This window comes from Anomaloglossus baeobatrachus, chromosome 9, assembly GCF_048569485.1.
Source record: "Anomaloglossus baeobatrachus isolate aAnoBae1 chromosome 9, aAnoBae1.hap1, whole genome shotgun sequence".
NCBI classification, from domain to species: Eukaryota; Metazoa; Chordata; class Amphibia; order Anura; family Aromobatidae; genus Anomaloglossus; species Anomaloglossus baeobatrachus.
The window spans coordinates 27,082,423-27,095,816 of record NC_134361.1 but is presented as its reverse complement, the minus strand read 5'-3'; the positions used below and the strand labels follow the sequence as shown (position 1 = coordinate 27,095,816).

The 13,394-nt window shown below is 46.3% G+C and overlaps 1 protein-coding gene across 1 annotated transcript in view; it reads right to left on the bottom strand.

The window, feature by feature from the left end:
* Positions 1 to 13,394, bottom strand: part of PPP1R10 (protein phosphatase 1 regulatory subunit 10) — a 49,665-nt gene that overhangs the window by 31,156 nt on the left and 5,115 nt on the right. The window contains exons 3-9 of the mRNA XM_075323414.1: positions 8,556 to 8,673; positions 7,018 to 7,104; positions 6,678 to 6,813; positions 5,846 to 5,897; positions 5,675 to 5,752; positions 5,379 to 5,549; positions 5,169 to 5,271 (exon numbers count right to left, since the gene is read on the bottom strand). Of these exons, the coding sequence (XP_075179529.1) occupies positions 5,169 to 5,271; positions 5,379 to 5,549; positions 5,675 to 5,752; positions 5,846 to 5,897; positions 6,678 to 6,813; positions 7,018 to 7,104; positions 8,556 to 8,662 (734 nt within the window). The 5' untranslated portion in view covers positions 8,663 to 8,673. The remainder of the gene's footprint in view (positions 1 to 5,168; positions 5,272 to 5,378; positions 5,550 to 5,674; positions 5,753 to 5,845; positions 5,898 to 6,677; positions 6,814 to 7,017; positions 7,105 to 8,555; positions 8,674 to 13,394) is intronic.

Sequence of the window (13,394 nt, the reverse complement as noted above, 5' to 3'; positions counted from 1 at the left end):
TCCCATTTGCGTAGGATGTCCCATTGAAGGGGACGCAGGTGAAACTGCGCGAAAGGGACTGCCTCCGTTGCTGCCACCATCTTTCCCAGGAAGTGCATGAAGCGCCTCAAGGGGTGTGACTGGCCTTGAAGAAGAGATTGTACCCCTTTCTGTAGTGACTGCTGCTTGATCAGCGGAAGCTTCACTATCGCTGAGAGGGTATGAAACTCCATGCCAAGATACGTCAGTGATTGGGCCGGTGTCAGATTTGACTTTGGAAAATTGATGATCCACCCGAAACCCTGGAGAGTCTCCAGGGTAGCGTCGAGGCTGCGTTGGCATGCCTCTTGAGAGGTGCCTTGATTAGCAGATCGTCCAAGTACGGGATCACCGAGTAACCCTGCGAGTGTAGGAGCGCTACTACAGTAGCCATAACCTTGGTAAAAACCCGTGGGGCTGTTGCCAGGCCGAACGGCAGTGCCACGAATTGCAGTTGTTCGTTTCCTATGGCGAAGCGCAAGAAGCGCTGGTGTTCTGGAGCAATCGGTACGTGGAGATAAGCATCTTTGATATCGATCGATGCAAGGAAATCTCCTTGGGACATTGAAGCGATGACGGAGCGGAGGGATTCCATCCTGAACCGTCTGGCTTTTACGTGTTTGTTGAGCAGTTTCAGGTCCAGGACCGGGCGGAAAGACCCGTCCTTCTTTGGGACTACAAACAAGTTGGAGTAAAAACCGTGGCTCTGTTGCTGGAGAGGAACAGGGATCACCACCACTCCTTCTACCTTCAGAGTGCGCAGCGCCTGCAGAAGAGCCTCGGCTCGCTCGGGAGGCGGGGACGACCTGAAGAATCGAGTCGGGGGACGAGAGGTGAACTCTATCTTGTAACCGTGAGACAGAATGTCTCTCACCCAGCGGTCTTTTATTTGTGGCAGCCAGGTGTCGCAAAAGCGGGAGAGCCTGCCACCGACCGAGGATGCTGCTAGAGGAGGTCGAAAGTCATGAGGAAGCCGCTTTGTTAGCGGCGCCTCCGGTGGTCTTTTTAGGACGTGACTTAGACCGCCATGCATCAGAGTTCCTTTGTTCTTTCTGAGACCTTTTGGACGAGGAGAATTGGGACCTGCCCTCGCCCCGAAAGGACCGAAACCTCGACTGCCCTCTCCTCTGTTGGGGTATGTTCTGTTTGGGCTGGGGTAAGGATGTATCCTTTCCCTTGGATTGTTTGATGATTTCATCCAAACGCTCGCCAAACAGCCTGTCGCCAGAAATTGGCAAACTGGATAAGCGCTTTTTGGAAGCAGAATCTGCCTTCCATTCCCGTAGCCACAAGGCCCTGCGGAGTACCACCGAATTGGCGGCCGCAACCGCCGTACGGCTCGCAGAGTCCAGGACAGCATTAATAGCGTAAGACGCAAATGCCGAGGTCTGGGTGGTAATGGATGCCACTTGTGGCGCGGACGTGCATGTGGCTGCTTCAATTTGCGCTTGACCTGCTGAGATAGCTTGTAGCGCCCATACGGCTGCGAATGCTGGGGCAAAAGAAGCTCCGATAGCTTCATAGATGGATTTCAACCAGAGCTCCATCTGCCTGTCAGTGGCATCTTTGAGCGAGGCCCCATCTTCCACTGCAAGTATGGATCTAGCCGCCAGTCTGGAGATTGGAGGATCCACTTTGGGACACGGAGTCCAACCTTTAACCATGTCAGGGGGAAAAGGATAACGTGTATCCTTAATGCGCTTAGAAAAAACGCTTATCTGGACAAGCATGGTGATTCTGGACTGCCTCTCTGAAATCAGAGTGGTCTAGAAACATACTCGGTGTACGCTTGGGGAACCTGAAACGGAATTTCTCCTGCTGAGAAGCTGACTCCTCCGCCGGAGGAGTTGAGGGAGAAATATCCAGCATTTGATTGATGGACGCAATAAGATCGTTCACTATGGCGTCCCCGTCTGGAGTATTAAGATTGAGAGCGCCCTCAGGATCAGAATCCTGATCAGCTGTCTCCGCATCATCAACCAGAGATTCCCCCTGCTGAGACCCTGAACAATATGATGTCGAGGGAAATTCTAAGCGAGCCCGCTTAGTCGGTCTGGGACTGGGGTCTAAGTCAGAACCCTCAGCCTGGGATGTATGAGATACCCCGGGAGGACATTGTTGGTCCAACTGAGGGGGGCCAGGGAACAATGATTCAACAGAGTCCCTTTGCTGAGATACCGGCCTGGACTGCAAGGCTTCTAGTATCTTAGCCATAGTCTCAGAGAGTTTTGCAAACTCAGTCCCCGTCACCTGGACAGTGTCAACAGGTGGCTACCCCTGGGCCCCTCTTAGCAGAGGCTCTGGCTGAAGAAGTGCCACCAGGGTCGAACATTGCACACAATGAGGGTCAGTGGGACCTGCCGGCAGCTGGGTCGTACAAGCGGCGCAGGCAGCATAATAAGCCTGTGTTTTGGCAACCCTGCCTTTGTGGGCGCCATGCTATTGTTTTCCCTGAGTAACACAATAGGGTATATAGCCAGAATGAACTGTGCTCATACAGTGAAAGAGTATACTATAAACAAATAATGTATCAATACACTACAGCACCATGGGGCTAGCACCAACAGGTGCTGCTTACCACCCGCTTTAAAGCGGTTGTGAGGCCACCAGAGACCGTGTCTGGGTCTCCCAGGGTTTGTCCCTCTCTGCAGCGTCGGAGGAGCTGACAGGAATGGCTGCGGCGTCCTGACGAGAGGAGGGAGCCGTGGGCGTGGCCGAGAAAGTGCGGGAACTGGTGCTCACACTGTGCACAGTGAGGGGGGTGGAGAATGGAAATCATACTCCAGCCCTCAGTGCTGCTCGTTCCGTGCAGCGTCCCGCCCTTCCCCTGCCGGTCAGGGCTGGGGGCGGGAGAAAAGGAAACTAGGCCGCAAGAAAGACGGGGACTCGAGTATAAGCGTGGCCGCCGTAAAAGCGCGGCCGGCGCCGAAGTCCCCGGCGAACTACAAGTCCCAGCTGCGCCGCAGTTTCCCATGGCAGCGGCGGTTAGCGCGGTAGCCCCTACATATAAACACACTCAGCGACGCTGAGTGTGTAATGGCACAGTTTAACCCGGTCAGCGCCGCGGTCCCCGATGCACTAGCACACCCAGCAAAGCTGAGGTGTTGCCGTGCGCGGTCCCCACAGGGATACAGAGTACCTTCAAGTAGCAGGGCCATGTCCCTGAACGGTACCCGGCTCCTATCCAGCAGGCTCCACAGGAGTTGTGGATGAAGCACGGTCTCAGTGCCTGGAGACCGATAGGATCCCACTTCGCCCAGAGCCCTGAGGGGGATGGGGAAGGAAAACAGCATGTGGGCTCCAGCCTCCGTACCCGCAATGGATACCTCAACCTTAACAACACCGCCGACAAGAGTGGGGTGAGAAGGGAGCATGCTGGGGGCCCTATATGGGCCCACTTTTCTTCCATCCGACCTGGTCAGCAGCTGCTGCTGACCAATCTGTGGAGCTATGTGTGCAGGTCTGCCTCCTTCGCACAAAGCAATAAAACGGAGGAGCTCGTGGGAGCACGGGGGGTGTATAGGCAGAAGGGGAGGGGCTTAACACTTTTGAGTGTAATACTTTGTGCGGCCTCCGGAGGCATAGCCTATACACCCAATTGTCTGGGTCTCCCAATAGAGCGACAAAGAAAAAAAAAGTATGTTTTGGGTCATTATCAACCTTGCTGTATTGGGCTGAATCTGAGCAGAAAGTTTTGCCCTGTACACGCGAGAATTCATTCGACTGTTAGCAGTCACATCATCAATAACCACTGGAAGCCCTGCATGCCCGGCCAGCACACCGCCTCCGCCATGTGTTACAGAGGACGTGCTGTGCTCTAGATCATGACCCATTTCAAGCAGTGTCCAGACTTTCTTCTTTCCATCATTCTGGTACAGGTTAGTCTTAGTCTCTTCTGCTGCTTCTCCAGAACTAGGCAGCTTCTTTAGTTTTTTTTTTTTTTGCCAGTCTAGTTTAGCCTATTTTCATGCCTAATCATTAAAATTAATCATTTGCACTTTGTGGTGAGCCCTCTGTATTTGTTCTCATGAAGTCTTCTCTTTATGGTCGACTTAGATACTGAAAGACCTACATCCCGGAGAGTGTCCTTCACTTGGGTGGATGTTGTGAAGGGGTTTTTCTTCACCATGGAAAGGATTCTGTGATCATCCACCACTGTCGTCTTCCCTGGACGTCCAGGCCTTTATAAAATGTTTGTAAGCTTTACAGTGCAACTTTTCATTGCAGAATTTTCCAAACTGTTGATTTGGTAACTCCTAACATTTCTGCTATTGCTCTGATGTATTTCACACTTAATATGAACTAGCTGTAGTACCCGACGTTGCCCGGGATTGTAACCGTCTCTTTGGCCGGGCCGGCTGTCTCTCTCACAGATGGTTTTTATACTAACAGTTTATTTTGTTCCTATAGCAACCACTGACAGTTGCTATTTATAGTCTATAGCTTCCACCTCCATTCACTTTAATGGCGGCAGGATTTTTGGCGAGTAAAGCGCAGAGTTAAATTTTGCCGCCCAAACATAGTCTATGACTTTCCTTGGGTCACGTGGAGTGTCTGTGCAAAATTTCGGGATTGTAAATGCAACGGTGCGGATTCCTTTAGCGCACACACACACACACACACACACACACACACACACACACACACACACACACACCTTTATATATTAGATTGCACCATTCTCAAGTACAACTCATCTCACACAACATAAGCCCTCACACAGCTAATATGGACAGAAATAAAAAAATAAAAATGTATGACTCTTGGAATAAGGGGAGGAAAAAATGAAAGCGCAAAAGTGAAAAATCGGGGGATCATGAAAGGGATTAAAGAGCTTTTGATATAATTGTCCAATTACTTTTGGTCCCTTGAAAGAGGCAGCTGCATATTAAAGAGCTGTAATTCCTAAACCCTTACTCCGATTAGGATGTGAATCATATAATATTAAGGACGAGAGTTGACACTTCAAGCCCAGATTTTCTATATAACTATCTTGAATAGGTTTCAGTAAACAGCTAAAATGCCAAAACTTGTGTCAGTGTCTAGATATTTCTGGACCTAACTGTCTAAGAGGTCAGATTTCCAGCGGACGCTTCCACTTGGCATAGGCAGAATATCACACATCAGATGTGTTTCGCCATACTACTCACGCCTGCCTCTTTACTGGGACTGGTTTCAAGTATTTGTCAGATATAACTGGAACAGTTGCTGGTTTCTTAATGGGGGCAGGAGCGGGAGCTTCAACTTCAAGACCTGTCAGATAAAACAAAGTAAAAAAAAAAAAAAAATAAATAAAAATCAGTCAAACAACTTGAGAGAGAAAAAAAGAAAAAAAAAAAGTTCCTAGTGATGCCTCTCACCGGTAGATCTGAATTTCGCATGACTTGGGGCTGTGGTGCGCTGTATCTTTGGCTTCTCTTTCTTCTTATCACCCTGATCCTCGAGTCTGGATTCAAATTTCACTTCCGCGCTCTTATCAGCAATGGGTGACCGCACTTTTACATCTTCTTTCTTTTTCTTTTTGTCCTTCTCTATTAATAGAAAAATGTTAAAAAAAAATAAATTGAGGGGTGAAATTGGATTCTCAGATAAGTTACGTCATGAACTATAAAAACAATCATTTCCTTAAGAGTTGGAGAAAGCATTGTCTTCTTACCTGGAGGTATGAGGTTGCTCTGGGTTCGGATCACAGTCATCCAGTCACCGACCAAAACTGATGCCAACTTTCGAAGCTCTGATAAAAGTGAAAAAAACAAACCCAAAACATTAAACTACTATCCTATAAGACCTATCAGAATGCATCAGCGGCCCTTGCCTCACATCTCACCTTCATCCTCACTGGTTTTGCTGAGCTGCTTCACTAACTTTGCTGTGTTGTTCTGTGAAGATAAAGTAAAATGTTATAGAATACAAAATGTCTACATTTAATCAGCAAGACAAAACAAATCACTGATCTCGGGGAGAGCAGCCAGAGAAAACACCGCCGGCAGCCAACGAGGGCGCTCAACACAGTGAAATCCTAGGTGTCAGTGTCGAGGCTCCTAACGGAGGCTCCAAGGACCTTTTTGATTTACATTTCATCAGCTCATTCGCATAAAACATATTAGGGTATCACAATGTAGGCAGAACCAGATACGATCGGATGTGTATTGTGGCCTCCTGACTCTCGCCAGACAGGTGTTATTGGGGACAGGATCGGGCAGTCTGAAATTAAGCATCTAATTCCTGGAAGATAAGCGGTGTTGGGCAGAGTCTTTCTCCGCTCTCCCCATTGGCCAGGCCAAGGGCTCATCTCTATGCACATTTTACTCCCTTGTATCGCACTATTCATTCCACAGCGCTATACAGATGTGATTATCACTGCCCCCATTGGGGCTCACAATCTGCATTGTCTTTGGAGTGTGGAAGGAAACCTACGCAAACAGGGAGAATATACAAACTCCTTGCAGATGTCCTTGGTGGGAGTTAAACCCAGGACCCCAGCGCTGCGAGACTGGAGTGCCAACCACTGAGCCATGTTGGTGAAAAAATTTCTGCCAATGTGAATCTACTGTAGATTACTATTTATTGAGATGGAAAAACTGTTTTTAATAAATCTACTGTGACTTAATAAACCATTACTGCGGTGAATGGTGATGAATTGGATTTGTGGTCTTTACCAATTTTAGGTGGTCCACGGTCAGGGGTAAGTGCTGCAGTGTAAGGAGGATCTGGTAGAGAAGCGGGCTGTTATTATTGGTGCGAGCATAGGTCAGCCAGTTATTTAGCAACTTGTATCCACCGACACGAATAAACCTGAAAGCCAAGCAAAGAGTTAATCCTGCTTTTAGAATCCTGTTCTTATGGTAAAATGCATGAAAAAAAGTAATATAAAATACTCCACTCGCGTGGGGCCAATGTGGGGCCAGATGAGTGAAGTGGAGTCAACATGAATGCTTTGAAGTTGTATGTAACAAAAACAAGCAATAAAACACAAAGTTTTAGAAGTTGTTCACTTACTTGGAGAGGATTTCTGGGGCTTGTGTGTGAAGGATGATGTTCAGGTAGATACAACGGCTCACCAGCTTTTTAGATTCTTTCATTAAGCTGAGGAAAAGGGGAAAAAAAAATTAAATAAATTTGAAAATTTCAGACGTGTGAAACATGTCAGGAGGATTCCTCTTAGGCCTAAGACACACGGCATGAAAATCGGAGCGAGTGGAATGCGATAAAACATCGCATTCCACTCGGACCAATATTAGCCTAAGTGCCAGCACCCATGACCTATTATTTTCTCAGCCCTAATCGGACCGAGAAAACAGTTGCAGAATGCTGCGGGTGTAATGCAAGACTCTCTCTCGCACCCATTCAAGTCTATGGGGCGAGAAAAAAAAAAAAAAAAAAAAAAAAAAAAAAAAAATCACACTGCACTCGCATTACACCGGTGTACCGTGAGAGTGCAGAGCAAGAATGGCAATAGCCGGCAACGGAGAAGAGAGGGAGATAAAGCCCTCCAGCCCTCCCGCCCCCCCCACATGACACTCTGCTCCTGCTGTGCTGCCATGCGAGAATAGCAGTAGTCCCTCTGTGGCCCTGGACTTAGGCTGGAGTCACACTTGTGAGTGACTCGCACGCGTCTCCAATCGCATGACCCGACACGGCCGCACACTGTCCTGACAAGACCGGGTCAGCTGCATGTATTTCTATGTAGCGGAGATACTCTTGTCCGGACAGTGCGAGGCTGTGCCGGGTGATGCGATGCGAGTCACTCGCAAGTGTAACTCCGGCCTTATCAATAAACAAGACCAGAGACCTCAGTGCTTGTAGTATATTTTATTGCTTGTATAAAAGGAGACAGTTTCTTATGACCGCTTAGAAGATGTCAGGAGGAGTGTCTTGCTCACTATACATCTACAGCTGTCATTATATTGTTATCTTGACAGCAAAAAAACAAACCCAAAACAGTTCAAATTAATGATTTCTCTACGATGCTAATTAACAGTAGTGTATAATACACTTGTCTGGCCACAAGCTTTGTTTTCCATCTTCTTGTGACCTTATCACTTAATCTTTCTCATCTCTAGCTGCATGAATCATTTCAGGGTTCGCTACATTACAGTTTAATATAAGCGTGCAATAATATTCCAACACCTTAAGGGTACATGCCCATGATCCGTCTTCACAGTGTTTTGGACGCAGGATGTTTCAGCTGCATCCAAAATGGTGCGATGTACGGTAAAAGCACAGTGGATGGGAGTGAGTGTACGGCCCGCAGCGGAAACGGACCTGCGGTGCGGGCTTTCCGAGCCACAGTATATCAATGGTTTCCTGCAGAGTTGCATGCGTTCTCTGCAGGGAGAACAGAAGAGAGTGATCACAACTGGTCAAGCCCATATCGTGGGCTTGGGCCGCTGCGCTCTCCTGTGTAGGAGACTCGCAGCCCCGCAGGTCAAGACGCAGCGGGTCCTGACCGTGGGCACGTACCTTTACAAAGACTATATAATCACATAAAATCTTTATAACAAAACATAAAACGTTGATAATCTACTTGCACCCACTTGTAAATTTTGGTCATGGCATCGACAGCTTTCACATCTCCTTGTTGCCCAAGGAAACAGTCTAACCCCTTCAGGAGGTCGAGGGGGTCTATAGGTCCGGACCCCATAATGTTAGTGGCTAGGGAAAAGCAAACAAGCAAAAATTAAAAAGGGAGGGCTCATTTTTAAAGGTGGCTTGAAACATAATGGTCATCCTAGCAGGAAATAGAAACAAGCAACCAATGGTGATATGATGTGGTCTATGTAGTTTATGTAGGTTTAATGGCTCGTGCCGCATGAAGCTCCATGTAGGTGAAGTCTAGGACGGCTCTTGTGAGATCAGGGTTTCCCTGAACTCACGGGATGGGATCAGTTCCTATCATAGGCAGTAAAAATACAGCTGGATATTGGATTAAAAAACTACACAAATATGGGGATCCATAAGGAGACCTAATTTATCCTCCCACCCCAATATATATGGTATATAGTATACAAGTACAGAGATATGACCCGATTCACTGATGCCAACTGGAACAGCAATTCTGCCAGCGTTGCCCTTTGTCTCATGATACAGATCCGTGTACATGTTGCCTAACGGGTTGTAACCCAATTTGGCGACTATGGAGAGACAGGAGCGTAGGCCAAAAAGCCCTAGTCTCATAGGATATCTTAGGCTGGTGGTATGGAAGCTAGGTTCAAATTGGGATCGGTGTCAAGACACAAAAACGCACTATACTCTATCCACCATAAAAAAGCATGCTGCACTGTATACTTTTGTATACCAACATAAAAAAAATGCAGCTGGCTACACCTCAAGTTATGGCTGCAGAATCCCCACTTATTGAGCCCATCAAAGCCTATGGACATGGCAGCCGACAGCACAAGCGAGGTGTGGCGCCTCTACATATGGTAAATTACCACTTGCAATGTATCGCTCTAATGCAGCGAGCGTCCTGCCCTCATCATTGTCTATACAGTGAACCGGTCATTGCTGCGCGGCTGATTAGAAATGTATCTGACTACTTCATACCAGCTGCCTGCGCTCCACAGGAGACACATTTATCATCTGGATGAAATATACAGGGTGGTCCAAAAGTAGGTGGACAGTATGTGTGATGGGGTTATCAAACATGGTGGAAAGTGAAACTGACTCAATTGCCCTTAGCAACCAATCAGATTCCAGCTTTCATTCTTCACACTCTTTGGAAAATGAAAGCTGGAATCTGATTGGTTGCTAAGGGCAGCTGAGTCAGTTTCACTTTACACCATGTTGGATAATCCTATTACACATTCTGGATCACTTTTGGATCACCCCAATGTTAGAATGACTGCCAGCACCTTAACGAGAGGGCAACATTTTTATTTTCTGAACACTTTCAATTGATCTTTTTCCCCTTTTGTGTACCCCCGGTGTGTGCATCCCAGCGCTATATTGTGCCTTTTGTACACATTTCAATTGCGGCAGGAGACCCTTTCAGGCCACGTTCACACGTTCAGTATTTCATGGGTTTGTTTGTTTTTTTCCTTCAGTAGAACATATAACAAGTATAATAGAAACACGGGCCCCACTTCTGCATTTTTCACCCACTCCTAGTTTTGGCTACAAATACTGAGGTAAGAAACTCACTAAATACTCAAAGTGTGAACGTGGCCTCATTTTTCAAGTGAATTGAATGGACAAACCCCCCCTTGCCCCCAAACCTTTCAGGCTATATGCGCACGCTGCAATTTTTTCTGCACCAAAACTGCAACATGTTACAGAGAGCCTGGAAGGGTCATAAAAACGCTTGTAATGATGGTGCAGTTTTGTTGCTTTTCTTTGTCACATTTTTGTCAATTCTGACTTCAAGTGTTTGTCAGTATAAAAAGTGCGACAAAAAAGCAATAATGAACATGCTGCATTTTTTTTGTCAGAAGTTTGTGACAAAAAGAAATGCAACATGAGCACAGCAAATCTGATTTCTCATAGACTTTGCTGGGACGTCAAACAAAACTGCACCAAAAAAAAAAAGCAACAAAAACTGCAGTGTGCGCATGTAGCCTAAAGGTGAAATGTGCACAATCCCAAAGGAGGAGCTCATATACAAATCAGGTCGTGCAGTCGTAGATCTGAATGATTGAGAGATAGAGATATATATATATATATATATATATATATATATATATATATATATATATATATATATATATATATATATATATATATATATATATATATATATATTTTCCCTCCATTATAATAGTTGGTATAGATATATTGGTCACAGTCTGGCATTGTTGAGGCAAGTAGTTTTTTAAAGCTGCAGAGAACATCAGGACGGTCGGTGCTTGGCCGGGTTTTTACACCTTTTTAGAAGAAACGTTGAAAGCTGTGGTTTAAAAAAAAAACCCGTTAAAACCTAAGTCATTTGTATGTTCTCCCCGTGTTTGCGTGGGTTTCCTCCCACACTTCAAAGACATACAGATAGGGACTCTAGATTGTGAGCCCCAATGGGGACAATATTGCCAATGTATGTAAAGTGCTGTGGAATAGCGCTATATAAATGAATAAAATTATTATTATTATTATTATCATCAGAGCAAATGTATGAGACGAAATGAGGCAAGAAGATAAAGAGAAAATGAGAAAAAAAAAACTTGTTTCTGCTTCTGAAGACTTCAGAGGCCGACAGGTCCGAGCCTCAAGCTCTAGTACAGAGAATTGCTTGTGTAATACACCACATCTGCTGCTGTTCCCCTTCTGTCTGGCAGGGGGAGACAGAGAGCCTCTGTAGTGCTGTATACAAGTCTCCTCCTCCCCCTGATAGGCTTTTTCGTAGACGATATCCCTGCAGAGACGGAGCTGAGCGCACAACTACACACAGCGGCAGACGAGCCTCACAACCCACCACCATTCAACACAACCCACCACCATTCAACACAACCCACCACCATTCAACACAACACACCACCATTCAACACAACCCACCACCATTCAACACAACCCACCACCATTCAACACAACCCGCCTATTTCTGAACACTTTTTTTTATCCTGATCTTGAAGCTATTGTCTGATAATGTAAAAGTGCACGGATACCGATCTTGTAAGTTTTGCTTCACAAGTCAGCACTTTGTGCAAAGCGGATACAACTTTGCAAACAAGGGCTCATTCAGAACGTGCTGTTCACAGGTCCAATTAGTTTTGTGCAAAGGGTCTGTGCAAAATAGTTGTGTCAGATATTGATCTCTATGTCGTATGTAAGCAATCAGCAATGTAAGTCTGTGGGTCTGTGAAAAAAAAAAAATAAAGCAGAACTCAGACACCAGAGTACTGTCTGCATCATGCACTGATAGATGTGGGGGGGGGGGGGGGAATACTTATTTTTTCCCATCCAAGAGAAGCTGGTGAATCTCAGATGTCACTGATGAACATTAATGACATCAGAGCGGCTTTTCTCACATGGGGTCGTATGCACCCAGCCAATGTGGAGTGTGTGTTTGGCATATGTGCTGGAGCGGTATACTTTCTTCTCATAGTATAGGAAAGTGCAGTCTACTACCCCCTCCTATGCACCAGAGTGAATGCCATGCACATTCCCTTTGAGGTATATTTAGGCGATTTCTCCCAGCTTATACTTCTGAGATACATGTAAACTCTCACTTTTTGGGTAACTGTGCTTTCACACCGAGTTCTTCAGAGTGGTACCGTCGGGGTAAAAATCGGGTATTCCCATCTCCAAGATCCTATCTCAATATGTACTAGATGAAATATTAGAAAATACCTCCAATTAGAAAGGTAGTACAGTTCTCCTGATTAGCCATGTCTCATATCTCATGTGCAGGGCATTGCCGCTTAGGTATCCATGATTACGACTACGTGAAGCTGTCACTGAGTGTACGTAACCATGGATACTTAAGCTGCAATGCCCTGCACATGAGGTAAGAGACATGGCTATAGTAGAACTATACCACATTTCTAATTGGAGATATTTTCCAGTATTATAACACCTACTACATATTGGGATAGGATCTTGGAGATGGGAATACCCCTTCAAATCTGACCCCCCACCCACCCACAAAACGGGATTTGGATTCATACGCCGATTGGGCCATTGACTATAATGGTGCAGATGGAGTCACTGTGTGCCCTGTCGTGCAGCATTTTCAGGCGTATAGGTGGGCAGACGTAGTGGACTGCACCTGTGTGTCAGCCTCCGATAGGCAAATACACCTGAAAATGATGCACGACAGCTCACAGTGACTCCATTTGCACCAGTATAGTCAATGGCCTCAATGGCACATATGTCTGAATCCAGTTTTCGTGGTCGGGGGTGTCACTGAACATGGGGAAGAACACAATGTAACAGCACACATATATAGCAGCACACCAGACATTTACACACAACACTTATTCAGGAGTTCACGGGTGGGGGGGGTGTCAGTTCTAGACAGCCGTAAAATGCACCAAATTTATCATTGTTGCTGGTGTCGGATGATAAACCTGGTGCATCGCTACACAAGACTGGTCTACGTTGTCACCATGTAATGGTTGGCTGATGGTATGTTCACATAGGTTTTTTTTTTTTATGTAGATTTTGAAGCATATCCGCTATAAAACAACAAACTCCATGTACGCATACGCTTACTTTTAGCCTAATAATTAGGGCACGAAATATACTATCAAACACACTTACGGCGCTCTCACACATCCGGCTTTTCGCCGGTTTGCCGGTTCCGGCGCACACCAGTACAGTGTATACAGTACAGTGGCAGCGCGACAAGCTCTGGTCACATGCTGTCATGTGACCCGAAAGTTACAGCGCTGCCACTGTACTGTATACACTGTACTGGCGTGCGCCGGAACTGGCAAACCGGCGAA